The following is a 27,716-nucleotide window of genomic DNA, read 5'->3' on the forward strand; positions in this document are numbered from 1 at the left end:
ATGGAGAATACAGTCAAAAACATTGTATTAACTCTGTATGGTGACAGATGGTAACTAGACTTATACTGGTAGTCATTTAGTGATGCATATAAATGTTAAATTAAATCACTATGTTGTATATCTGAAAGTACTAAAATGTTGTATGTCAATTATACTTCTCTCTCTCTATATATATATATATACACACACACACACACACACATATACTGACAGAGCTAAAATGAAGTATTCAACCAAGTAAGCAAGAGTGAATACGTAAAAGTTGACAACATAAAATGTCAATGTCTCTCTATAAGTATAATCTCCAATCTACTATTTATGAAAAAAGCAGTCTTATCTACAATGTTATTATCTGAATTGAGAAAGGCATTGGAGTCTACCCAAATGTGCTGGATCTCGTCTGATCTCGGAAGACAAGCTGGGTTGGGCCTGGGTAGTACTTGGATGGGAGAAAGGCATTTGAGGTCAGTTTTCTGGGACCAAAGAACTAAGGAAAACTACTGAAGATCTTCTAAAAATAAATATACTAAAATAGGGTCAACAAACTTTTTCCATAAAGAATCAGAAAGGAATATTTTGGGTTTTGTAAGCTGTATGGTCTTGATTACAAGTATTTAATTCTGCCATTAAAGTATTACAGCATTGTAATAGCCACAGACAATATGTAAAGAGTAAGTGTGGTTGTGTTCTGATAAAACTTTATTTACAAAACAAGGTGGCCAACTCTACTAAAAAATATAGATCCTCTGTTGTAATAATGTTTTTGTGCACATCTTTGTTGCAAGCATGACATGAGAAATATCACTCTAAATGGCTATTCTCCCACAATAATTTCTTTTCAGCTAAGAGCGTAAAGTATTACCTTCATTTAAAAAATAAAAACCTGTGTATACTATATAATGTTATTTTGAAAGGAAAATTGATCTCTATATAAACTCTATGAGCAGAGAGAAAAAAGCTGGGGGGGGAGGGGGAGGGGAAAAGGGATGGAGCTGGAGGAGTATAGGGGAAGCAAAGTGAATGAATATTAACCTACAATTTCTATTCTCAGAACTATTTGCAAAAGCTGGTAGTTAACATAGAGTATGTAAGACACACTTGTGCCCTCAAGAAACTCATGACATAGTTAAAAGAGCGAACTTGTTTTTTCCCTCTGCATTTCAAAACTGTAAACATTACAGGCATATGGGATTGTAAGCATTTCTTTTTTAAAAATCTAGGTTTTATAAATAAAGACATATTTTTAATGGAGATTTACATTTTTATAAACAAAAAGAGAAAAGACTTCATTAAATCATATTATACCCAGAATTCTATTTTCTATTCTTTTTTTTTTTTTCTATATCAACTTAGTATCTCTATCAGTAACCATGGTTCACTGTGCGGGCATAGCCTCCTGAAAGGATCTGTTGATGGCGTGGTGTTTGGAATAGTGATGCTGAACTGGAAAAGGCCCTAGGTGGTTCTGATTCCTCTACTTGCTTCCTTCCCCACCCTCCAATCCCCACTCCAAGAAATCCTACTATATATCATAATCTCTCAAAATACACAAAGGCAGCTTTCTCTATTGGCAAAGCAGAATCTTGAATCATAAAATATACTGAAAGTAACAAATTTTGGGGTCTTCCTTCAAGGTAGACTCTATCATCAAAAGGCTAAGTTTGTCTAAGGAGAAAAAAAAATCCCAAGTCAGCAAGAATTAAGAATAAAACCACATCTTTATCCCCAGGTATGTCATTAATCAGAAAAGTGAGGCTATATCAATGAGGAATAAATTTCAAGCAAAAATATTAAGTATTTAAAGTGGAAAAATACATAATGTCTAAATTTTTTATTGTAATTTTAGGCCTGCTCCCAAACATTCTCTTTTTTAATATGACTGAATTTACAACTAGATCCTTTTTAAAATTATATAACCTATCCAGAAGATTGTTCTAATTTTTTCAAGAGAAAATATGATTAATTCTATGACTTAAAAACAAAAAAATAAATCACAATTTATTACTAGAGCAAAGAAAATCAAAGACTAAAATATAAGACCCTAAAAAAGAAAAAAAGCATGCTGTAATTGACAAGCACTACAGACAAGAGAAATTTTAACTTTAACATCAAAAATGAGAGACTCCTCAAGGTGAACTCTTAGGTAGGAGTTTTTTTTTTTTTTTTACCATGAGCATGTAATTCATAATTTTTAAAAGTTTAATAACTAAAAGACATTAAAGAGGTACTCTTTACCAGTAAACTATATTTAAGATTTTCTCATTTGAAAAAATATGAAAAACTCCATTAGCTTAATCCACCAGATATGGTATATAATAAAATGTGTGCATGCTTAGTCGTGTCTGACTCTTGCAACCCCATGAACTGTAGCCCTCCAGGCTCCTCTGCCCACAGAATTTTCTAGGCAAGAATACTGAATTCCTTCTCCTAGCGATCTTCTCAACCCAGGAATCAAACCTGAGTCTCTTGCATTGGCAGCCAGATTCTTTACCACTGTGCCAGCTGGGACACGCTACACAAATGAACACATGCAGTTATATTCCAATAAAGCTTTACCAACACAAGCAGTGGTATAGCCCTCAGACAGTAGTTTACCAAACTCCTGCTCAAAACAAACCTGTTTTTAAACCAATATTAGATTATCTCTTATTACATAACAGATAAACTATCTACATACAATTATTGCACTCCATCAAGTCTTTTCTACATTTAGTGAAAAGTGCCACAAGCAGCAGTGGTCAAAATTGCTGGAAAGGAAAGAAAAGTCAATGTGTTAACCTAATCTGTCCCTGAAATAATCTCTTTGTTTAGATCAATCATTCGCCTCAGGATACATGGTCTCTTGGCCTCAAAGACTAGTAGGAAGACAACACACACATAAAACCTCTACTACTGATTAGGCCAGCTAAGTACCACAGTATGACAGAAATAACTACAAACTCAGCAAAATGTTTCATAGTTTAACATGCTTCCATATGTTTCTGAATAGTCTCATAACAACCCTATAAAGTACAGAAAGCAATTGGTACCATTCTCATTTTATATAAAGCTCAAAGCTGTAGAGCTAGGACTAGAACCTCTGAGACTATTGTACTACCTGTCTTCAGAGCAGCTTTCTTCAAGGGGGCTGATGACAGAAGAGAAGGCATTTAGACTGAGCCTCAAAGAATGAGTAGGACTAACAGGTGAAGAGCCCATAGTGTTCCAAGGAAACAACATACACAAGAGACTAGAAGCAGGGAAATCCTATGTGTGTGAAGGGAATGTTAGGCTGGTTCAAGAAAAGCAGGGAAGGGAAATACAGTTAGAAATATGGATTGAAAGCATGGGAAGAGCTCTGAGTAGCTGACTTCATGTCTGTACATGACCTTAAGGACAATGAGAAATTAGATGGGTTGGAGAAAGAAGGAAGAGAACATAATGAAGCTCTTATCGTGTGTCTGAACAAAAGAACTGCCTCATACTAAATGATGTTAAGTTATGACGTGGTGTTATAGGGAGATTAGATTTTCATAAGTGCTCTGCAGGACAGGCTGGATGAGTCTAACAACGGAAAGTGGCAGAAGGCTATCTCTGTAGTTTCAAAGTCTGAAGTGGTGGTTCTCACAGGTACCTTATAGTACCCCACCCCCAAAAGTGACATCAGTGTTCTAAATCACCTTACATTTTCCTACATTTTATCTAAAACTTACCGAATCTTCCGGAGGTCTCTGGATTTTTCCCCAATCCACAGAAGGTCCCTTTTCTTGCAAAAATCTGTGAAATAGCTTCCGAAATCCATCAAGGTCTTTTTTAGTGTGCTATGAGAACAGAAGTCATTGTTATAGCTAACAGAATGCTTGGTATTTAATGAAGATAGACATATACTGTACATTTAAAATATCTTTCAGAGAAATTCTTACAGCTTTAAAACATGGAGTACAGCAGAGCCTTTTTTACACTCCAATTTAAAACTAAAGAGGAAGAAAGCTAATAGAAACCATACTTAAAGGAATACAAGCAATCTCCCCATCTCCCACCAGGATCATGTAATCTGAATACCATTTGGTCTACTGGAATTCCGACTGGTTCTCTACATTTACTCACCAATATAGTTCTCTACTTTAAGTGCAAATTAATCTTCACCAAAAGAACAAGAAAGAACAAAAAACAGCTAACCTCAAAACACTAAGTACAAATTTAAATTTGAAAATGAAAAGGGTAATCTGTTGATTTATAAGTAGAAAAGTAAACACTTGCCTTTTCTGGGAAACCTCTATCATAGCTGTCAGAGTAGCCCAGTTCTGTTAGAACAGGCTCTTTGGAAAAGACATCCAGGATATAAAGTTGATAAATTAACTTCTCACAATTTTAACTGAACACTTATCCATTTTTTCCACCCAATGATATCAAAACACAGAAAAATAAATTGTAACTTTGTTATGATTCTTTTAACTTTAGAAACTTACTGGAATTTAAAATATTAAAAAGAAGGGTTTTATACTGAGCAAATACTGAAAATCCTTAATTATTAAGCAATCTTAATTATTAAAATATATCATTACATTTTGTAATTATTTCAAGCTAGATGATCAGTGGTAGCAATAACAACTCAGCATGTAGATGGATGAAAGCAAAAACATAGTGTAGGGTCCTTACTTCAAATTCATGTGATGGTGCTGTGGTGAGTATCTTCTCTAGTTCCTTCTTCACAGATAATTCTAGTTCTTGTCGAATGACTTCTTGGAACTGAGAAGCACCATCCTGAGACATTGCCTTGCTGAGATCTAAAACAAAAATGTAAAAACCACAAACTGAGAACTGACAGCCATTCAAAAAGCTGGTAAACCACAACCAACTTATTTCTGTTGTGCCAGTTAGATGCAAAGGGCTCGATTCTTTGGTCCCATCAACCTCCAGGAGGATTTTAGCATTGTCAACTACTTATGACTTGATAATCATACTGGCTCAAATCTGACTATCCAGTATATCTATACGCTTTTTGAATGTATCTAAAATACTAAAAGATGAAGCAGGTGGAAGTAAAAGGATTAATCTTCATTTGAGCATATATTAAGTTGTCCCATCTCTATTAATGTTTCTGTCCTAGCCATCAAAGCTGGAGACAAATGAGAACATTCAGAATAACATTCAGTTCAGTTCAGTCACTCAGTCTTGTCCGACTCTTTGTGACCCCATGGACTTCAGCACACCAGGCCTCCCTGTCCATCACCAACTCCCAGAGTTTACTCAAACTCATGTCCATTGAGTCGGTGATGCCATCCAACCATCTCATCCTCTGTCGTCCCCTTCTTCTCCCGCCTTCAATCTTTCCCAGCATCAGGGTCTTCTCAAATGAGTCAGTTCTTTGCATCAGGTGGCCAAAGAATTGGAGTTTCAGCTTCAACATCAGTCCTTCCAATGAACACTCAGGACTGATCTCCTTTAGGATAGACTGGTTGGATCTCTTTGCAGTCCAAGGGACTCTCAAGACTCTTCTCCAACACCATAGTTAAAAAGCATCAATTCTTCAGCGCTCAGCTTTCTTTATAGTCCAACTCTCACGTCCATACATGACTACTGGAAAAACCATAGCCTGACTAGATGGATCTTTGTTGACAAAGTAATGTCTCTGTTTTTTAATATGCTGTTTAGGTTGGACATAACTTTCCTTCCAAGGAGTAAGCATCTTTTAATTTCAAAACTGCAGTCACCATTTGCAGTGATTTTGGAGCCCCCCAAAATGAAGTCTGCCACTGTTTCCACTGTTTCCCCATCTATTTGCCATGAAGTGATGGGACTGGATGACATGATCTTAGTTTTCTGAATGTTGAGCTTTAAGCCAATTTTTTCACTCTCATCAAGAGGCTCTTTAGTTCTCCTCCACTTTCTGCCATAAGGGTGGTGTCATCTGCATATCTGAAGTTACTGATATTTCTCCCAGCAATCTTTTTTTTTTTTTTTAATTAGTTGGAGGCTAATTACTTCACAACATTTCAGTGGGTTTTGTCATACATTGATATGAATCAGCCATAGAGTTACACGTATTCCCCAGTCTCCCAGCAATCTTGATTCCAGCTTGTGTTTCTTCCAGCCCAGCATTTCTCATGATGTACTCTGCATATGAGTTAAATAAGCATGGTGATAATATACAGCCTTGATGTATTCCTTTCCCAACTTGGAACCAGTCTGTTGTTCCATGTCCAGTTCTAACTGTTGTTTCCTGACCTGCATACAGATTTCTCAAGAGGCAGGTTAGGTGGTCTGGTATTCCCATCTCTTTCAGAATTTTCCAGTTTATTGTGATCCACACAGGCGAAGGCTTTGGCATCGTCAGTAAACCAGAAATAGATGTTTTTTTGGAACTCTCTCGCTTTTTCGATGATCCAAAGGATGTTGACAATTTGATCTCTGGGTCCTCTGTCTTTTCTAAATCCAGCCTGAACATCTGGAAGTTCACAGTTCACGTATTGCTGAAGCCTGGCTTGGAGAATTTTGAGCATTATTTTACTAGTGTGTGAGATGAGTGCAATTGTGTGCTAGTTTGAGCATTCTTTGGCATTGCCTTTCTTAGTGATTGGAATGAAAACGGACCTTCTCCAGTCCTGTGGCCACTGCTGAGTTTTACAAATGTGCTGACATACTGAGTGCAGCACTTTCACAGCATCATCTTTTAGGATTTGAAATAGCTCAACTGGAATTTCATCACCTCCACTATCTTTGTTTATAGTGATGCTTCCTAAGGCCCACTTGACTTCACATTCCATGATGTCTGGTTCTAGGTGAGTGATCACACCATCGTGATTATCTGGGTCATGAAGATCTTTTTTGTACAGTTCTTCTGTGTATTCTTGCCACCTCTTCTTAATATCTTCTGCTTCTGTTAGGTCCATATCATTTCTGTCCTTTATTGAGTCCATCTTTGCATGAAATTTTCCACTGGTAACATTAATAAGGGCATATTTTGTGGAATATGTCCTTATGGAACTGCTGCCTCATAAGAGAGCTGAAGGGTTTGGCAACTGAAACAAAAGACTCCTTCCTCCAGGCCAGATGAAAATTTAAGGATTCCTTTCCATTTCAGAAGGGGGGTCACTTCAGTTTATATTCTTCCCTAAAGAAGAACTCTTGAGAAATACTGGCAATTCCAAAGTACCTCCACTTGCCTGGCATAAAAATTTTCATTTTAAAAGAAGGGCACAGGGCCACCTCCCTGTCTCTAGCTCCTAACTAAACTTCTGTGCTTATCCGTGTAGGACTAGACTATCAGGACTGTTGGCATAGCCGGGCACCTCTGTAACAGACGGATCTCACCAAAGGTGACAGAAATGTCTGTTAGGTAAAAACAAACAGAAATAGAAAAATACAGGAAAAGGAAACAACCCAGACCCAAGTACCTTGGCAGAAAGATACTAACACAGGCTGTTTTACATACTTCATTATCTAGACAGAAATTCTGTCTACTTCTTATAAAATAAGGAAGAGATTACTGTTCATGTCCCCCATCTTCAACACCTAACTCAATCTTATAAATGTGTTTTGAAGCCACATTTCATTGATAGCTAGTCAGTTCTACAAAAGTTGGTTAATTTAGAAAAATCATATATCAATAATAGCTAAAAACACTCCCACAAACCATAAATTCCTTAATTTGTTATCTGAGCAGAAGGAAAAACATAGACAAAATTAAAGGCAAGATAATCAATATTTTAAAGATAGTTTTGAGAGCAGAAATTAAATTATCATTAACAATTAGTAAATATTTAACTCCCGAGGTGACTTAATGCAGACAGCTTCTCCCAAATACTGAAAAATGTTAACAAATGAGATATTTATCATAGCTCTTCCAAAAAAAGTTTATACACAATTTCTACCATGTTAAAATCTTAAAAAAAAAAAAAAAAAAGAATTTGGTGAAAGCAAACAATCCAATCCTAAAATAGTATATTCTAACTGTGCTCTTTCTAAAGGCTAAGTTTATGGACTCCAGTAAAACTACCAAAATGACTCAAACTGTGGTTCATAAATAACTTACATGTGAGCTAAGAAACATCATAAGAAACACACACGGTTATGTTCCATAAACAAAGATATGTTTCAACTAGTAATTTGTAATTTGATTATAATCTATAAAAATGATAATAATGAATAAGCACTGGTACACTTTTTTTGCACATAAAGAGTTTAAGTGTTTTAAGGATAGGATAAAGTCACACAATTATAAAAATTACTTACAGAATTAACAAATTGATACTGTCTATACAGATCTATACAGATCTATACTGTCTTACAAATGCAGAGAACAGGTAACCATCTACATGTTGTACAAAGTAAAATTAAAAATGAATTAAAACTTGAAAGATGAAGTAATTTACCAATTTTAAAATGCATACACAAAGACCTCTGAACTTATAGACTGAACCAATGATGGAAAATACAAAAAGTGCAGCATTTCTAAAGAAGCAGACATTTCTACCATAATTATTTTCTGTTAAAACAATTTTTCCTGTTCTGTCTTTGGAGCACCTTTTTTCCCCCTAAGACAATCATCTTAAGAATGTTTTCAGGCACTACAATTTGTAACAATCAAAAAACAGTCTTCTAATGGGTCCACAGTATTCAAGAGACTAAAGCCCAATGCACTTCTGAGTTCAGCACTACTATCACTGTGACAGGTAACTAAAAACCCCTACAGAGCATTTTAAACTTGAGTTAATGTGACATCAACCACACATGTTATCCTCTGGCTAACTTAGCTGTAATTTAAAATTTGTCACAGGTTAAGTACCCCGCTAACTCCCATATTAAATAAAAAGTGACTTGGAAGAAAAATTTACTAAATATAAAACCTCTAAAGAACACATATATCATTTGATTCTATGTCACAGACTGATTAAGACAGATCAAGAAGTTACTATAAAACAATTTTAAAAGTTAAGTTTTTTGTTAGACTCAAAAACATCTACAAGACTCTGCTTTGTTGAAGTTAGATCCTGAAGGCCAGCCTGCATAGTCACATTCCTCCAAATAATGATGGAAACATTTAACTTACTTTATATTTTGGGCAACTGCCAAAAGTGACATAAAATTAAATTTAACTACAAAGTCTGAGCTGTTTGAGACATGAGAAAAGCCCAGAAAACAGAAAAAAAAAAAAAAGACCAGAACACCACACCAAACTTTAGAGACTCATCCTGCCTAACAATAGCCTATCAATGTATGTGATTTAAGGTAAAAAATACACAGAACCTGTGTTACTATTCTCCCTTCCAAGCCTAGCAAAGAAAGACTGGAAAGCCTCACATTTAATAATAAACAAATACTTAAAAAAAAATACTACATGTGATCTTTGCCAGCTGCAGTAGGCCCAACCTTTAGGAACAGATTCAAAGAAACCCAAACACAAGACTCAAACTTGACTTGTGACAAATATTCCAAACCTTATTCCTCCTGTTCATTCGATATGGCACCAAAAGCAAATAAAGAACAATCTGCATTCCTTCTACCCCTCTACAAATCTGAACAGCTTTTACAATAGAAGAACCAACAAGCTCATTACCTCTTCCACCTCTTTCCACTGCTGTTTCCTTCCCTTTCTCCTGTGCGAGGTACTACTACAAAGTTCTGATTTTAAGTGATTTAAGAAAGGGCTTTCAATGAATAAAGAATTTTCAAGAATAAGGAAGTGTGTTTAATCAAGAAGAATGTCTATTCTTAAGCACCTGGCACAGACTAAGAAGCACAGCACTAGAACCCATTTCCCTTTGCAGTGACCTCTTTCATCCATTGCTGAATTCTTTAAGAAAGATTTGGAGTTCCTGGTAGGAAAAGAAGTATAAAACTTAGAAGCTTTCTTGGACCTAACATTCTCAAGTTATACTTCTGGCAATGGCAGCTGTGTTTCTAATGGAAGGTCAATTAAAGAGTCCACTGACAAACTAGAACCTCCTAAGATGTTTTGTCCCTCCTCACTTCCTAACAATAGAAAATTGATCCCCCTCCACTTTAGACAGAGAGCATTTTAGGGACAAAACACTTCATTACCTCACTCATAAAATCAAGACATTTTTAGAGATGAGAGAGAGCATTTAATCTACCCTCAACATTTTATTTTACAAATGAGGAAACTGAGGTTGAAAAGTTAAATGACCTATCAAGGTCACAGAGCAGACTAGCTGAAAAGAAAGTCAGTTTATTTTGAGTCCAATTCCACTAGAGTGAGATAGAAATATTCTGCTCATTTCTTCCAACAAGTCTGGCTCTCTCTAATCTTTGGCACAAAATTCCTAAGTAACATTCTCCTTCAAAAGCATTTCTATCAGAATGTCTTACTACAGGAAGCTCACATCAAACTGGGTTTACAAGTATTGTCTTAGTTGACTTAATGACAATTTAGCCAACTGAGGACAGAACAGGCAATAGCTTTTTAGAAGCCTTTCCGCTATCTCAATTTCCTAACTTTTCTCTGTTCATGAGTACTAAGGTTTCAACATCATGGACTTTCCCCTATCCAAGTGGCGCCAAAAAAGCGGGGAAGGGAGGAAAAGGGGAGGAGGAAAGCAACAGAACTGATAAGTATGAAATATTCAATCAAACAAATGATTGTTTTTGTTTCTTAATTCTGTTATTTCATTTTATCCATTTCAGCAACTAAGAAGTACACATAATACCATTCCGCTGACATTCTGATACTGACATAGACAAAACAACTTCACATTTCAAAGCAGAAAGCTAGCTTCACAGGGAGCAGGCCAGAGAACACCAAGAGCAAGGAAGGTGAGGAGCTCTCCCTCCCAGGCCACCTCCTATCACTCAGATCTAATTAGTCCTAACCTTCCTTGAAAAGCAAAAGGAGAGGTACCCAAAGTCATAGAACTAGCGCACTCACTTAAACCAGGAAATGACCTGCGATCCAAATAAGCATAAAACTCTAAGAATGCAGTGGCAACCAGAAATAAGCATGAATAAAGCTGAGGATGGGCTTCCTACGTGGAGCTAGTATTAAAGAACCCACTTGTCAATACAATTTAGACACAAGAGACACGGGTTTGATCTCTGGGTTGGGAAGATCCCCTGGAGGAAGGCATGGTAACCCACTCCAGTATTCTTGCCTGGAAAATCCCATGGACAGAGGACCCTGGCAGGCTACAGTCCATGGGGTCATACAAAGTCGGACACAACTGAAGCGACTTACCACGCATGCACAAAGCTGAGGATATATGCTGACTAGATTTATGACCTATTAAAGCTAACCAGCCTCTCCTGGGCTCTTACTGCAGTCCTTTAAACTCAGCTGTCTGTGAATATTCCTCCTAAAAAAACTCTTCTTTTGTGGATTCAGCTACCCAGTATTATACTACATCATCTCCTATCTCTTATTATAACCATGCCTCAATTTCCGTAACTGGCTCCTCCTCTCTTCTCCTACTCTGGGTTTCTAAAGATTCTGTTCCCAGACTATTTCCCCCCTCATCTGTTCCCTTACTGATAACTCCCAAATACATGCCTCTCATCCTGATCTTTTTTCCTGAGCTCCAGGTTAACATTCCCTAACACCTCCTAGACCTTTTGCACCTGGATACCCCGTTGGGTAGCTCAAACTCAACATGTCCAAAACCAAACTCATCACCTAAACTAAATTCATCTTCCTGCCTCGGCCCTCCACAGCATTGACATTCTGCTAGTCACTGGTAGGTGACCTAGAAACCTCAGTCACAGTTGGCTCGTCCTTCCTTTTTCTTCACATTACATCCAAATCCAATACCAAACTTAACTGAATCACTACCATTCCATTCACTGCTTTTAATTCCTACTGCTGCGACCTTAATTTCACTCTGCTGATCATGATGACAATAGTCTTCTAACTAGTCAACCCATCTGTCACTCTAATCTGGTGATACCAGGCAGAATGGATTTGTTCCCCTAAAACTGCAACTCTAATTATATCACTTCTCTTCTCCATTTGGTGAGATTTTCACTTGATGGAAAAGAAATACAAATTCCCGAGCCAGGCACATCTTAAAAAGCCAAGCTGAAGTACTTTTTTTGAGTAGCCAAAACTAATGAAAGTGCTCAAGAAGAAAGTCTAAAGGTTCCAAGTTCCTGTTTCAATAGTATTTCTAAAACCTTAATATGCATACAGATCACCTGGAGGGCTTGTTAAAACATAGATTTCTGGGCAAGTTTCCAGAGATTCTGATTCTGGGTCTAGTGTGAGGAGAATTTGCATTTCTAATAACTGAATGCTGCTACTATTGCCTTGAGTAGCTCTGATACAGATTATACTCCAATTATCTGAACATGTTTGTAGCAGCCATGCATGTCAATGGTCTTCCTACCCCAATGCTATTCTGGTCATCTACTCTCTGTTTCAAGGCCTTCAAAGGTGGCAGTAGGCCCAGACTAGTTGAAAGCCTTCCCAAGGACTGGTTTAAATGTAAAACATAAAGTGATTCTGGCCAGTGAGCCTCAAAGATATAATTTGCCAAAGGACTTTGGATAAAGGCATTCCTCATTGAAAGAACAGAAACCTTAGAAAAATGAGTATGTGTCTACCCCTCATCCTGGGTTTCTTCTGATATTTAGTGACACTGAAGAAAGCTAACCCAACAATGAGGCAAACATACTTAAAAGGACAGAAGAAAGGAAAGACTGATGCTGTTTTTGTACAGAATTAAACAACTCTGGAACATCCCACTTCAAGTCTCTCATTTTTTTTTTTAAGCCAACTGAGTTGGTATTTTTCTGCTGTATAAAATTAAAACCATCCTAACTATTGTAAGACTGTTCCAAAACACATATCTCAAGTGTCATTCAACACTTTTAGAGAAGGGTGGGCAGAAATGAGGAGGAAAAAATAGAAATTAAAGGCCCAGTTGTGAATTCCAAAATCGTAAGAATCATCCCAACAACTGGGAAAGCTCTCTGATCTCTCAGCCCCTCAAAGCTTAAACTCTGTGTGACCTGAACAGCGTCTGCTATTGTCGGGGGTGGCACTCCTAGAGTTCTAGGTAGTAAGTAGCTTCTGAACATTCAAAAAGTTCTCCCTTTCTACCCCAACTCTGCTACATGGAGGTTTTAATCTGTACTGTATCAGACATGTATCAAAAACCCCCAAAACTAATTCTTTGCTGAGATGTATGTCTGTAGCATTGTAGTGGTTTGAATAGCCAATAATATATCATTTGTCAGAGTTTAGTTTAAATGTAACCTCTTCCTAGAAATCTTTCTAAACTAAGCACAGTTGCCCATAATGTTTTCACGTGGTAGATCCTTGAACCTCCCCTTTAAGATATCATATTTTCTAGATTTATTCAATGTATAACTTACCCAGTAACATCCAAGAATATATCACATGTATTTTGTTCACCTCTGTAATCCCAATGTATTCTTAAAACAGAGCTAGAAACATAGCAGATTCTCAAGTAATGTTTATTAAATCAATGAGTAAGAGTCTATTATGATACAATTATGTCTGGGTATAAAGATGTTAGGGTCCAGTCCAGTGGAGGTAGCACCTGGTAAGGTCAAAGAGATAGTGTTCAAGAGCCATGATTTCTGGTCATGGAGAAGGGCTAAGAATAGTATGGCCAATGTCTTGAATACTTGAAGTCCCTAAGGTTTCTCAAGTAGAGGCTGATTTATCAGGCAGTTTCAGGGATGTGGTCAAAGAAATTTCAAACTTGTCGGCCTAGACAAAATGATCGTTAAATGTTTTTCAATCTTTATTATTGCGTATAAATGTCACTGTAATGTTTTCACTAACTTTAGAGATTAAACAAAAGTGGGTAACATATATATTTTAATTTAGCTTAATTCAGGAAAAATACGGAAAAATAAAGTCCATGTCATTCAATCATAAAGAAAAATCAATTAATTGGTTTTATATAATTTTATGTGATCTTTTAGTATTAAAAGTATTGTATTTTAGATTTTAATCTTTTAGTATTGATCATTTTATATTATAAACTATGACTGTTTACATTTGCAAAGATTTTTAAATGACTCAGCCATGTATATTCTAACACTTGCACAGATAAAAGCCATATGAATGCTATAAATGAGGTTTTAACAAAAATTAAAAGGTACCAACCAGGCTTTTGAGAACTGTTCTAGCACCAGATATGCAGAGCTACTAGGTTATCAACATTTTTATTAATCATGCATTGCTTGCTTAAAATTTTTTTAACTGTTAGAATTTATACATAAACCAGATTTCTCATTAATAATTACATTTAACCTTGCTCTCATACAATACAGTAGCTCTTAAAACTAAACAAACAAACAAACAAACAAAAAACCACACAGCAACTAAAAATCAAAAGAAAAACCCAGAAAATATCATTTCTGGAAAACAGAACATTCAGGAGAGATGTGCCAACTAGTTAAATAACATCACTTGGCATCAAGTTTTATGGCTGGTAAGGGGCCTATCACACCCATTTATTGAGAGGACAATAAAGGGATACAGTACAAAACCACCATAAAGGACTAAAAAATGATTTGATAGGCTTGCTCTATAATTTGATATATGTACATTTAGATAAAAATTTTAACCTTGGAAAGGCTTTAAGGTCAGTTCAGTTCAGTTACTCAGTTGTGTCCAACTCTTTGCGACTCCATGAACTGCAGCATGCCAGGCCTCCCTGTCCATCACCAACTCTGGAGTTTACCCAAACTCATGTCCATTGAGTCGGTGATGCCATCCAACCATCTCATCCAACCAACTCATCCTCTGTCGTCCCCTTCTCCTCCTGCCCTCAATCTTTCCCAGCATCAGGGTCTGTTCAAATGAGTCAGCTCTTCGCATCAGGTGGCCAAAGTACTGGAGTTTCAGCTTCAGCATCAGTCATTCTAATGAACACCCAAGACTGATCTCCTTTAGGATGGACTGGTTGGATCTCCTCGCAGTCCAAGGGACTCTCAAGAGTCTTCTTCAACACCACACCCATCAAAAGCATCAATTCTTTGGTGCTCAGCTTTCTTTATAGTCCAATTCTCACATCCATACATGACTACTGGAAAAACCATAGCCCTGACTAAAAGGACCTTTGTTGACAAAGTAATGTCTCTGTTTTTTAATATGCTGTCTAGGTTGGTCATAACTTTTCTTCCAAGCAGTAAGCGTCTTTTAATTTCATGGCTGTAATCACCATTTGCAGTGATGTTGGAGCCCCCCAAAATAAAGTCAGCCACTGTTTCCACTGTTTCCCCATCTATTTGCCATGAAGTGATGGGACCGGATGCCATGATCTTAGTTTTCTGAATGTGGAGCTTTAAGCCAACTTTTTCACTCTCCTCTTTCACTTTCATCAAGAGGCTCTTTAGTCCTCCTTCACTTTCTGCCCTAAGGGTGGTGTCATCTGCTTATCTGAGGTTATTGATATTTCTCCCGGCAATCTTGATTCCAGCTTGGGCTTCCTCCAGCCCAGCGTTTCTCATAATGTATTCTGCATATAAGTTAAATAAGCATGGTGAAAATATACAGCCTTGATGTATACCTTTTCCTATTTGGAATCAGTCTATTGTTTCATGTCCAGTTCTAACTGTTGCTTCCTGACCTGCATAAAGGATTCTCAAGAGGCAGGTCTAGTAGTCGCATCTCTTTCAGAATTTTCCACAGTTATTGTGATCCACACAGTCAAAGGCTTTGGCATAGTCAATAAACCAGAAATAGATGTTTTTCTGGAACTCTCTTGCTTTTTCGATGATCCAAAGGATGTTGGCAATCTGATCTCTGATTCCTCTGCCTTTTCTAAAACCAGCTTGAACATCTGGAAGTTCACGGTTCACGTATTGCTGAATCCTGGCTTGGAGAATTTTGAGCATTACTTTACTAGCATGTGAGATGAGTGCAATTGTGCTCTAGTTTGAGCATTCTTTGGCATTGCCTTCATTAGGGATTGGAATGAAAACTGACCTTTTCCAGTCCTGTGGCCACTGCTGAGTTTTACAAATTTGCTGACATATTGACTGCAGCACTTTCACAGCATCATCTTTTAGGATTTGAAATAGCTGAACTGGATGAGTCTAGTTCCCTTGAAGATGAAATAGGGTCCTAGAGATGCTGATTTGCCAAAGGACACAGTGGCAGTGACAAGCAGGAATCCCAACCCTGCTGCCTGGTGCCCTGCTTCTCCTTCCTGGAAGAAGTTCTTCCCTTTCTCTGTTACAGTGCGTTTGTTAACGTGGCTTGCCACCTCCAGGTTGTATGCCACCAAATCTTAAGGAAAACTGGTAAAAGTTCAAATCTCTCTATTACGTGAGGTTACTGCATAAGGTGAAAAATGAAAAACTACACATCAGAATAAACATTCTCTTGTGCTCTTCAACTTTTCCTTCTATATTGTTTATTTTCTGGGCAGTAAAAAATTGAAGAAAGCTTTTATGTACTCTATAAATATTTTATTACCAGGACTAAGCATTTTACCGTTGGCATAAATGAACCCGCAAATGAACCCACAGTGCAGAGCTGTGTTACTCTGTTTTCCTGCACTCTTTGGCAGTTTTAAAATTCTAGGTAGGGTTATAACATAAATGAAAATCACATCAGCCTTTGCCAGGGCAACAACCAGAGAGAAACACAAACTTCAATTACCTTTGTGGCCAAAGAGCAAGTAGAACCATTGTTAAACGGAGTGTCCCCCAGAATAGCATTTTTTACAATCTGAAGACTAACAATTAAACAGTAGACTGAGCATAATGAATATGTACACGAATATAACAAATAGTGGTTTTGTTTTTTTTTAAGATACAAGTTAAAAAATCACAGAGAACTTCTGTGTCTCTTTTTCTGTTTTGCATATAGGGTTGTCGTTACCATCTTTCTAAATTCCATATATATGTGTTAGTATGCTATAATGTTCTTTATCTTTCTGGCTTACTTCACTCTGTATAATGGGCTCCAGTTTCATCCATCTCATTAGAACTGGTTCAAAAAACAACATCGCGAAAGAACAGCATGTATATTATCTATAGTGAAACAGGTCACCAGCCCAGGTGGGATGCATGAGACAAGTGCTCGGGCCTGGTGCACTGGGAAGACCCAGAGGAATCGGGTGGAGAGGGAGGGGGGAGGGGGGATCGGGATGGGGAATACGTGTAAATCTATTGCTGATTCATGTCAATGTATGACAAAACCCACTGAAAAAATAAATAAATAAATTAAAAAAAAAAATCACAGAGAAGCATGGAACTCTCTTGATTTATACAGAAAAACTAACAAGCATCTAGTAAGGTTTGGAAAACAAAACATTTTGCTGTTTATATAAGTAACTAAGATGACAACAGTCAATTTCTCCGTGGCTCTCAAAAACAATCCTTAATTGTCAAAATGGTTTTGGGGGCACAATCAATTTCATTCGGCAATGACGGAGAAAGACAATGGGACTGTTGGCAGAGGCAGAATTTGAGTCCTAGACAATTACTGTGCAACAAACTAAAGGAGATGCCTGCATCACCAGTCGAGAGAACTGGGAAACAGATTTCAAATGGAGCATTATCCCCCTTTTCACACATAAACCCAACCAAAAAACACATAAAGTTTAATTTTCTTTCAATAGTTTAGCAACCCAACTTGCAAAGAATTTAGTAAGCTATTAATAGAAAGATACATGCCTGGTGGTAGAAATTTAGAGATCTAAGACATATGGTTTCAATTAATAGTCACTGTGCCTGGGATAAGCCATCAAATTACCCAAAACCAAGATGTCCAAAATTCAAATACCATTACACCAAGTTCAAACCATGATAGTTCAGAAATGAAACTGTAGGCTGTGACAAAAGGACACAGTCTAGAAAGCTAAGCTTCTACAGAGATCCCAAGCCATCAAAAGGGTGGAAAGTGAATCACATTTCCACATTCATTAAATCCCAAATTTTCAGAGGATCTCCCCCACAATTTTATTCTAATATCACTGGGATTTTCTCCACCAGCATAAATTCTGGATATGAGGATGAATCATGTTACACAAGGTTAATACAGCCAATTCTTAATTATTCATATTTACTGATAATCCAGAGTTAAACTTTCAAATACTTGCTTATATTAACTTTTCCGAAATGGAGAGATCCAACTTTGGGAACTCCTAATACCTGCACTTTCAGAAAAAGTACCAAATTCAACTTGGTGGGAGCTGGAAAATTACAGCATATTATTTTTGACTTAGAACATTTTTATTACAAGGCCAACTAATGTTCCTCAAACAAATAAGTATCTTTTAATCAAAATCATTACAATTCACAAGTTACTAGAATTTTCTATGGAGAAAAATAAATACAGAGAGTATGGGAAGTGAGTATGAACTGTGAAAGTGAACTATTAGTATATTACGAGAAAACTGTGACATAATATTACAAAATTAACAGTTTGTAACTGGGCCACCAGGGAAGCCCAAGAATACTGGAGTGGGAAGCCTATCCCTTCTCCAGGGGATCTTCCAGCCCTAGGAAATCAAACCGGGGTATCCTACATTGCAGGCGGATTCTTTATCAACTGAACTACCAGGGAAGCCTCAATATTCCAAAATTAACATTGCAATTTCCTTTTAAAGTTATTTTTCAATTTATCTTCAGAATATGAAAATGGCACTTTCAAGAAGTATACCAGTTAATATTTCTTATTTCTCTAATGTTCAGTTTCTTTTCTTCATGAGTGCTCAGCTCAGTCGTGTCTATATGGACTGTAGCTCCCCAGGCTCCTTGGTCCATGGGATCTTCAAGGCAAGAATACTAGAGGGGGTTGCCACTTCCCCCTCTAGGGGATCTTCCTGACCCATGGATCAAACTTGTGTCTCCTGAACTGGCAGGTGGATTCTTTACCACTGAGCCACCTGGTAGACTCTTACAAGTGAAAATCATCCATTTTACTGCAAGAAAGACCCAGTTATCAAAATCACCCATTTTCCTGGAACAAAGATGATCTGACCAAGATCAACATTAGAAAACAAAGAGTTTTCATCAGTACAACTCTTTGAATTTCTTTTAATTTTTCATATATAACTGTGACTATGAATTTAACTAAATCCTCTTTCTCGAGCAACATAATGAATGCTAAGCTACATCTTTAAAAATGAGAAGTGTGCCTTAATCATTGCTTTGCCATCTCTAGTCTTGCCTCAAATCCATGCCACAACCTCCCTGGGCTGAAAACATCCTAGTCATCTAAATAATCAGCTACAGGCTAAATTTGGTCTCAGGATTTGAGAAGAACCAGGCCTAGGCCTGACCTCTACAACCAAGCCCCAGAATGCTTCTCACCCTGATATTCATCTGAGACCCCTCCTGTTATAATTAGTTCAACTAATCTTCCCTGGCTAGCTGCCACTGACCAAACAGAATCACCAAACTAAAGACACGAAAAGAGAATTCCAACAAATGGAAAAGCTGACAGGCCTCAAATACTTTTTAAGTGACACAGAGGCACTCAAATGGCTTCCCCTGAAATAGAAGGAAGGACTTCAATTTAAGAATATTAAGGGACATTTTTATATAATTCAGATAGATTAAGTTTTTTTTTCTCTTAAGTTCCTCTAGGGACTTTCCTGATGGCCCAGTGGTTAAGGCTCTGCACTTCCACTCCAGGAGCATGGGTTTGACTCCTGCTTGGGGAACTATGACCTGCATGCGGCACAGCCAAAAAAAATTTTTTTAATTAAAAAAAAAAAAAAAAAGAAAGAAATGTTTCAAAGTTCCTCTAAATTACAGTATAAGTACATAACACAGCCTTAGTTGGTTAGATGACAATAGGCCCAGCACCATTTATAATTTTCAAATCATGTATGGAGATTGCTATAGCTCTCAGATCTTTTGGGAAGCCAAATTCCAAATGGCACCCATTGACACACCTGGCAAAAGTCCTAGCTGCTGATGAACCAGCAGGTCACAGGAGGAGGTGTCACCTCCAACTACGACAAGTAGTGAAGTGAAGTTGCTCAGTCGTGTCCGCCTCTTTGTGATCCCGTGGACTGTAGCCCACCAGGCTCCTCCATCCATGGGGTTACTCCAGGCAAGAATACTGGAGTGGCTTGCCATTTCCTTCTCCAGGGGATCTTCCCAACCCAGGGATTGAACCCAGGTCTCCCGCATTGCGGGCAAACGCTTTAACCTCTGAGCCACCAGGGAAGCATTATTTAGTACTCAATCAAATAGTAGTCACATTTATTTGGAATAATTGAGGACCCTGCAACAACCCCTGGGATGGAGAAAACTAGCAAATGGAGATGTAATTTCACGGGCAGACAGAAGGTGACATGAGGGCGGAATACACCAACTAGGGAATTAAGCCAGAGATCCAATAAACAATCCTCCTATGGGAAGGAATCTTAAGTGCCTGAGGAACACAGACTTGAGAAATGCCCAAAATGAGTTAAATCTTCTTTTGGCTGAGTATTACATATACTGAGAATTCTCCTATCTACTGACATTAAATATTTTTATTAGTTAAACATTTCTACCTAATAACTTACAGTCAAAGTGCTTAAGAATGGAGATACTTAGCATTCTTTTAACGCACAAAGCCTAGATTTGAGACAAGAGATTCAACCCAAGTGTAGCAACCCCAGATTTCAGGACATTTAAATGTACGTGCACACAACACACAGGTATAATACCCAGATCTGTGCCCATCACAAGGGATACAAGAGAAATCCCAATATAGCATATTAAAAGAGCTCAAAATTTAGTTGTTGACTGGACTGAAACAAAAACTGTCACCAATTATGTATTCACATCATTGTTCAAGCTTTCCCCTCCAACTCCATACTTAAAAAATATATGTATCAGCAAGTTGCTGAAGGCCTGAACACCAAAACTGGAATAGGAAAATAAAGAACTGTCATAGGTGACTTGTTCTGCTTCTGTTGGTGACATGTGGTTATATTTATGGTGGCAATGCTATCCAAAAAGCCATCATCGTTTTAAGAAAGGAAAGGAAAGTTTACTGCCCATCAAAATGCACTTACATAATTCGTCTCATTTCAGCTTCTCAAAAACCCTGTGGCATAAATGTTCCCAATGTTTATATAAGTACTAATAGAAATGAAGATTCAGAAAAGTGATGTGTCTATGATCACCTATCAGTAACAGGATTCTAACCTAGGTTCATCCCTTTTACCTTTCTCAGCAATTATGTTAGAGGTGTTATTAATAAACTACAACCAAATGTGGGCTAAACTACTAAAAAAGTACACGAAAAGTGCTGCGTTTCTCATCCGTCATCTGTGACAGGTTCTTTCAGAGGATCCACCACTTCAAGCCACTGTATTTCCCCCAGGGATATAATATTATCTTTGCCCACAGGGAACTAACAGTCTAGTTGGAGAAAGGAGCCATTGTTCCTGATAAGTTTTTAACTTAGGAGGCAACAAAAGGCACTGGAATGGACAAGGGCTTAGACACATTTATATCCGAATTTCAGTGCTTACTAGCTTTGGATAAGATACTTAAATTTCGTCACCTGTAAATATACTACTACCTCTCAGCGTTCTTGTGAAGCTTAAATGAGACAACATATGAAAACAGCTTAGGGGCCTAATATTTGCCCATTCCTTTCCTTATGAAGTGCTACAAGCTAAGTGTCAATGCACAGAAATATCAATAAGTACTACAGCAAAGATCAATTTCATCTACTACCAAAAAATTCAAAAACAAAAATCCCAACCCTTTTACTTAAAAAACTGTTATGTGGAGACAACAGATTTATGTGCCAATAAAGTTTATCACTTATCACAGCAACAGAGTTAATACACTTGAAGTACAAATTTAAACAATGATAAACAGGAGCAAAATCATGTTAATTTTTTTTCAGAGGGGAGAGGTGTGTCATCTTTTTGTGCAAAACTGTCCAATTTAAAAATGAAAACTAACATTTAGAGCAAAATTGGATGGCAAGTAAATGCAGTGTTGGATTGAATCATGGAAAGTCTAAGTCTGTAGTTGAGTTAATAGTAACGCTACTGGTGATAATTTCTTAGTTTTGACATATGTGAGACTTTTTTACAAATCTAAAGGTATCCCAAGATAAAACATTTATTAAAAAAGAAAAAGTGGATGACAAGAGAAAGGAATAACGATATACCCAGGTATTGCCACTTACTATCTCCTGAAAGCAGTTAGTTAGCCATTAACAGCAAAAGATTTGACACCAGTCAATGTGCAGCACCCCATCTGTAAGCTGCTCTAAACCGTAACAACAAGGAACATCTGGAGTTTAATAATATTCTCAATTTTTCAAAAGAAGTGACTTGTCCACTTCTCTCTAGCATATTATTCCAGTACTGGCTTTCTGGTAATTAAATGTTATCATTACAAAAACAAGCAAACTTCTGACAGTTACCTCTACTTTCTATTCTTGACTAAGACATTTGCTCAGTCTGAACATAAGGAAGCATCCTTCATCACATATAAAACATAATATGAATTTAGAAGTTTAATGACAAGTGACATTTCTGAGCTTAGTGCTAAAGGCAGATAAGAATCCCATCTGTTTTCAAAATAATGCAGGCAGTCAAAGTCTCTTATTTTATTATACAAAACTCAAGAGTTAATAAAGTGATGTAAAACAGATTATGACATTTTTATGCCCAGGGCCAAATGATGGCCATTATTGACACAATTTTTTTAAAGTACATCTGCATTTACTGAGAGCCACATTAAGTGGCTGTGAACTTTACTAGCTGTGTTTTCAGCAAGATGGCTGAAGCTTTCACACTCTTGGGTCCTCAAAAAAAAGATTTTCTTGCATACAGAGAAGGCAAATCCCATGCTACAAACTGATGACAGAAGTTTAAGGTAGCACCAATTTCAAAGCGTACACACACACACACACAACATACTGCTTAATTCAGTTGAGAGGCATTCTTTAAGCCTTTTTCAAACACACATGTAGAATTTAGAGAGCAATTCGCTAATTTCCAAGAAACCGTAATAATCTTTACAGATTTCAAAGGAGAGGGGAAAAAAAAAACCAACAAACAGCAATGCAGCAAAGTCATTTCTTCTGCTGAAATGACCTCCAGCTTCTACGAGCTACTCCCTGTTTCGCAATAAATGAATCTGAGACTCAGACCACGTACACACAAACGGAGAAGCTGAGAACACTAAAGCTTTCCCAACCGTCCTGGCTAAACCCACCTGCCTTTCCTCAACCCTCTCAGTTCCCCTTCCCGTCCGCACCCAGAGTTACCTCGACTTCGACCACGAAAAGAGAACAGGGATCAATAAGAAGTCAAAATCCTGTTTTATCATCATTTACAGACACTATCCCGAGGAGCCAGGGTGCTACTAACCTGATTTCAGGGAGGCAGAACTAATGCAGCAGAGTACAAGGGTATAAATTATACGTTATCTGAAACGCCAACCCAGCAGCTCAAGACAGCTCAAATGTCAATTTAAACGAAAAGGGTTTCGCAAATAGTATCTCAAATGAACATTTCCACTTCCAAACCACCCACCCACCTCTCCACTGCCGGTCCCCAAGTTCGGTACTGCTAGAGCAACCCGGGAAATAAGAAGAAGCGTATCTTACCTTGTACAAATCTCGACATTTTAGGGCTTTATTAAAATACACTGGCTTACAAATATAAATATATTTAAACGTCTAGAGGAGTCAACGCTATAGAGGTCTTTCTTCCACTCCTGCTTTAACAAATGACGAATTCTTTCTTCTCTTCCTATGTTTGGCCACTTAAGAGTATGTACTCAAAAAACTAAAACTGCCTCCAAAAAAAAAAAAAAAAAACTTAACCCCCTTCCCCACTTTCAAAAGACAGAAACTTGGTGCGACTGAGTCTGCTTGGAACTCCAACCTACACTGCACCCCTGACACAAATGAGGGCCAGCTGGAGGCTCCCGGAAAAGGTAAAATCACACGAACTTAAATTTCATCAATGAAAGAGGCGGATCTAGAGCGGCTTCACCGCCCCCGAGTCCCCACGCCCTCGGCGCTGGACGGCCGCAGGCACAGGCGGGCCGCACCCTACATCCCCTCCCCTTGCTGCCTTCCGGCCTCAGGACGGTTCCCGGGGAAACTCGGGCCAACAGCGGTCCCCACCCCAGCAGGGATCAGGAGGAGGGGGAGGCCTGCAGAGGGGGGGCGAGGCAGTCCTTTCTACCCGCTCAGAAACATCCCGGGACTTGGAGGCACTAAGAATTCGGCGTGCCGTCTGGAGGCGGGCCGGGCCTCCAGACGCCAGGCTCCCGGCTGCAAGCTGCCGCGGCTTTTTCCCGGGAGGGGCCGAAAGCTACAGAGCCCCTCCCCCGCAGCGGACACCAGGGGGCCACCCGCGAGGGGAGAACACATGTGCCGCCCCGAATCCGAGGGACAGGAGTCAGCCCCAGCCCTCACACATTCTAGTTTCTCTTGGCCGAGCCCCAAATTCGGCCTCCGGGGCCAAAGTGCAGGTTGAGTACACGGGCTCTACAAGCCTCAGAAAGGGCAACACACTCGCCCTTAGAGCGGTGGGAAGCCCGCCCCGGCCCCTCCCCAAACCGCCACCGAGACCCACCTTCCTCCTCTTCCTTTAGCAGCTGGGAAACTGGGGGCGTTTGTGGCGCCCCTGGAAGAAGACTCGCAGGCTGAGAGAATGTCACCTCTGAGGCACCCTTCTCTCTCCCTCTCTCCCCTCACAAATGCACACCTCGAGCCCCTCGCCAGTGGTCACGGCCCAGCTGCTGACCCCCTCCGTCCACCTAGCTGCGGGATTCCGACATCCAAAGCCCCCACTTTCTCCTAAGCACCTCCCCTCCCCCTCCATTTGGAGCAGCCCCTTCAATGCGGAAATGTCCCCACCGCGCAGACAGACAGGAGCAACCTCCAGTCAGGAGCCGAGGCGGGTTCAGGGCCTGGCCAATGAGACGCACGGAGGTGGCAGGGGGTGGGGCGTCTGCGGCCTGAGGCAGCCCAGCGGAGCCGAAGCTGGGCTGGGAGCCGCACGTTCTGTGGCTGAGCGAGGAGTGTTTCACCACTACAACTCCCAGCCTTCCACAGATACTTTAGCAAGAGAGAGAACCTGAAGCACGATTGGTTATTTTCGTGCTGCTTAAAAATGTTTCCGCTTACCAGAGATTGAAGATAGTTATGTACCCGGCGGATAGAGCCAGATCGCCCCCCCCGCCCCGCCCCCAAAAGCAACTACCCTGAGACACCCCAGGCCCTTCTCAGTAAACACAAACTTCTCACACAGCTGGGGTCGGGAGGGTTAGGGAATAAGCAGTTGGATGTGTGGTACTTAAAACAGGAGGAGAAATGTAGGGCATCGAAGAAAATGCCAAGTGAAGGCTCTCACACCAGAACTACCACTCCGGTTGCTATTCCTACAGAGATTTTCGCTGTGCTAGACGGTTTACTTTTCTGATAAAAGGGGAAATGGCTTAGGTTACCCATCACGAGATGCTTACCTTTTGGTAGACTCTTGAAGTCCTCAAGGAAAGAGGATTTTAAAAGCTGGAACGTTTGCAGTGACTCGGGGACTGCAAGAGGGCCCTCCCAACGCCGCTAAATCACACCTGGTATTGCCAACCCCACCTGCCTGTATGACCCAGTGCGCCGGTCGTTGGGTGTATCTCAGACTTTACAAGTCATGACTCAACCTGCCTGCATTGGGACAAGTGAATTGTCAGCGCTATCTTAAGGTGCCTTTTATAAATCAAGTCATTCTAGAAGAGTTTGAGGCATTGGACAACACTAATCAACCAAGGTAAGCGAGAGTTTTTAAATGACTCATTCTATAAACAAACTATTCTTTTTAGTGCTGCATATTCCTATGGGAATGTTACTGAAGTAACATAGAAAAGGTCAGTGATTCATTTGTCATACTGGAGAATGATAACCCTTGATATTATATTTCTTCTGTGAAATCCAAAAAGATCACATCCAAAAACCTCTCAGCTGTAAAAGTAATTTCTCCAAATAAAACCAAAGAAGTGTGTAGAATCCAAATGTCTACACTTTAATAAAAGCCCTTATGTACAGTAGAGGAATTTTTCCAGCACTAGGTAAGCAGTATTTATCCATCACTGTCAACACCAAAATAAAATACTACCAAAAAATCTGAGCCCCATAGCGTTGCTTAGCTGAAAGATAATAAAGTTGAAAAGTGGTGAAGAGTCTTTAATTATGGAGATTTTATTGTAAGAAGGATGATCAGTTGTTTTCTACCTACCAAAAGATTAAGGGAGAGGAAGTGAGTTTTAATTGCAGCAAGAGTTTTCGGTAAAATCTAAGAATGACATCTTGGTTTATGAGTGATTATATATTAAGATATAGTATCAAAGGATGTTGTACACTTGCTGCCTCAAGAAATCCCTAAAAAGAAACTGCCTGTCTTCAGTGGTTAAGTCGTATCAATTCAGAGGCTGGCTCTTAAAGAAGTAAAACTCTAGAAGCTGTATTCCCAAATATTATTTCAAATCAGTTCAGTTCAGTCGCTCAGTCATGTTCGACTCTTGGCGACCCCATGGACTGCAGCACGCCAGGCTTCCCTGTCCATTACCAACTCGCAGAGTTTACTCAAATTCATGTCCATTGAGTTGGTGATGCCATCCAACCATCTCATCCTCTGTCATCCCCTTCTCCTCCCACCTTCAGTCTTTCCCAGCACCAGGGTCTTCTCAAATGAGTCAGTTCTTCGCATCAGGTGGCCAAAGGCGTTTCAGCTTCACAATCAGTCCTTCTAATGAATATTCAGGACTGATTTCCTTTAGGATGAACTGGTTGGATCTCCTTGCAGTCCAAGGGACTCTTGAGAGTCTTCACCAACACCACAGTTCAAAAACATCAATTCTTCTGCTCTCAGCTTTCTTTATAGTCCAACTCTCACATCCATACATGACTACTGGAAAAACCATAGCCTTGACTAGATGGACCTTTGTTGGCAAAGTAATGTCTCTGCTTTTTAATATGCTATCTAGGTTGGTCATAACTTTTCTTCCAAGGAGCAAGGGTCTTTTAATTTCATGGCTGCAGTCACCATCTGCAGTGATTTTGGAGCCCCCAAAAGTAAAGTTTGTCACTGTTTCCATTGTTTCCCCATCTATTTGCCATGAAGTGATGGGACCAGATGCCATGATCTTAGTTTTCTGAGTGTTGAGTTTTAAGCCAACTTTTTCACTCTCCTGTTTCACTTTCATCAAGAGGCTCTTTGGTTCTTCACTTTCTGCGATAAGGGTGGTGTCATCTGCATATCTGAGGTTATTGATATTTCTCCCGGCAATCTTGATTCCAGCTTGTGCTTCTTCCAGCCCAGCGTTTCTCATGATGTACTCTGCATATGAGTTAAATAAGCAGAGTGACAGTATACAGCCTTGATGTACTCCTTTGCCAATTTGGAACCAGTCTGTTGTTCCATGTCCAGTTCTAACTGTTGCTTCCTGACCTGCATACAGATTTCTCAAGAGGCAGGTTAGGTGGTCTGGTATTCCCATCTCTCTCAGAATTTTCCACAGTTTTTTGTGATCCACACAGTCAAAGGCTTTGGCATAATCAATAAAGCAGAAGTGGATGTTTTTCTGAAACTCTGTTGCTTTTTCAATGATCCAAAGGATGTTAGGAATCTGATCTCTGGTTCCTTTGCCTTTTCTAAAACCAGCTTGAACATCTGGAAGTTCACGGTTCATGTACTGTTGAAGCCTGACTTGGAGAATTTTGAGTGTTACTTTGCTAGCATGTGAGATGAGTGCAATTGTGCGGTAGTTTGAGTATTCTTTGGCATTGCCTTTCTTTGGGATTGGAATGAAAACTG

General features: G+C 39.0%; 1 protein-coding gene across 5 annotated transcripts in view; it reads right to left on the reverse strand.

The window, feature by feature from the left end:
• Nucleotides 1-25,394, reverse strand: part of UGP2 (UDP-glucose pyrophosphorylase 2) — a 54,793-nt gene extending 29,399 nt beyond the window's left edge. Inside the window, exons 1-3 of one of the 5 annotated variants that reach the window (XM_043917677.1) lie at nucleotides 25,375-25,394; nucleotides 4,639-4,766; nucleotides 3,693-3,800 (exon numbers count right to left, since the gene is read on the reverse strand). In XM_043917677.1, the coding sequence (XP_043773612.1) occupies nucleotides 3,693-3,800; nucleotides 4,639-4,752 (222 nt within the window). In that variant the 5' untranslated portion in view covers nucleotides 4,753-4,766; nucleotides 25,375-25,394. Of the gene's footprint in view, nucleotides 1-3,692; nucleotides 3,801-4,638; nucleotides 4,767-23,161; nucleotides 23,255-23,503; nucleotides 24,161-24,482; nucleotides 24,719-25,374 lie in introns of those variants that run through there. The other 4 variants (XM_043917674.1, XM_043917676.1, XM_043917672.1 and 1 more) reach the window with 4 other exon arrangements.
• Nucleotides 25,395-27,716: the final 2,322 nt, after the last annotated feature.

Source organism: Cervus elaphus, chromosome 11 (genome assembly GCF_910594005.1).
Source record: "Cervus elaphus chromosome 11, mCerEla1.1, whole genome shotgun sequence".
Classification (NCBI taxonomy): Eukaryota; Metazoa; Chordata; class Mammalia; order Artiodactyla; family Cervidae; genus Cervus; species Cervus elaphus.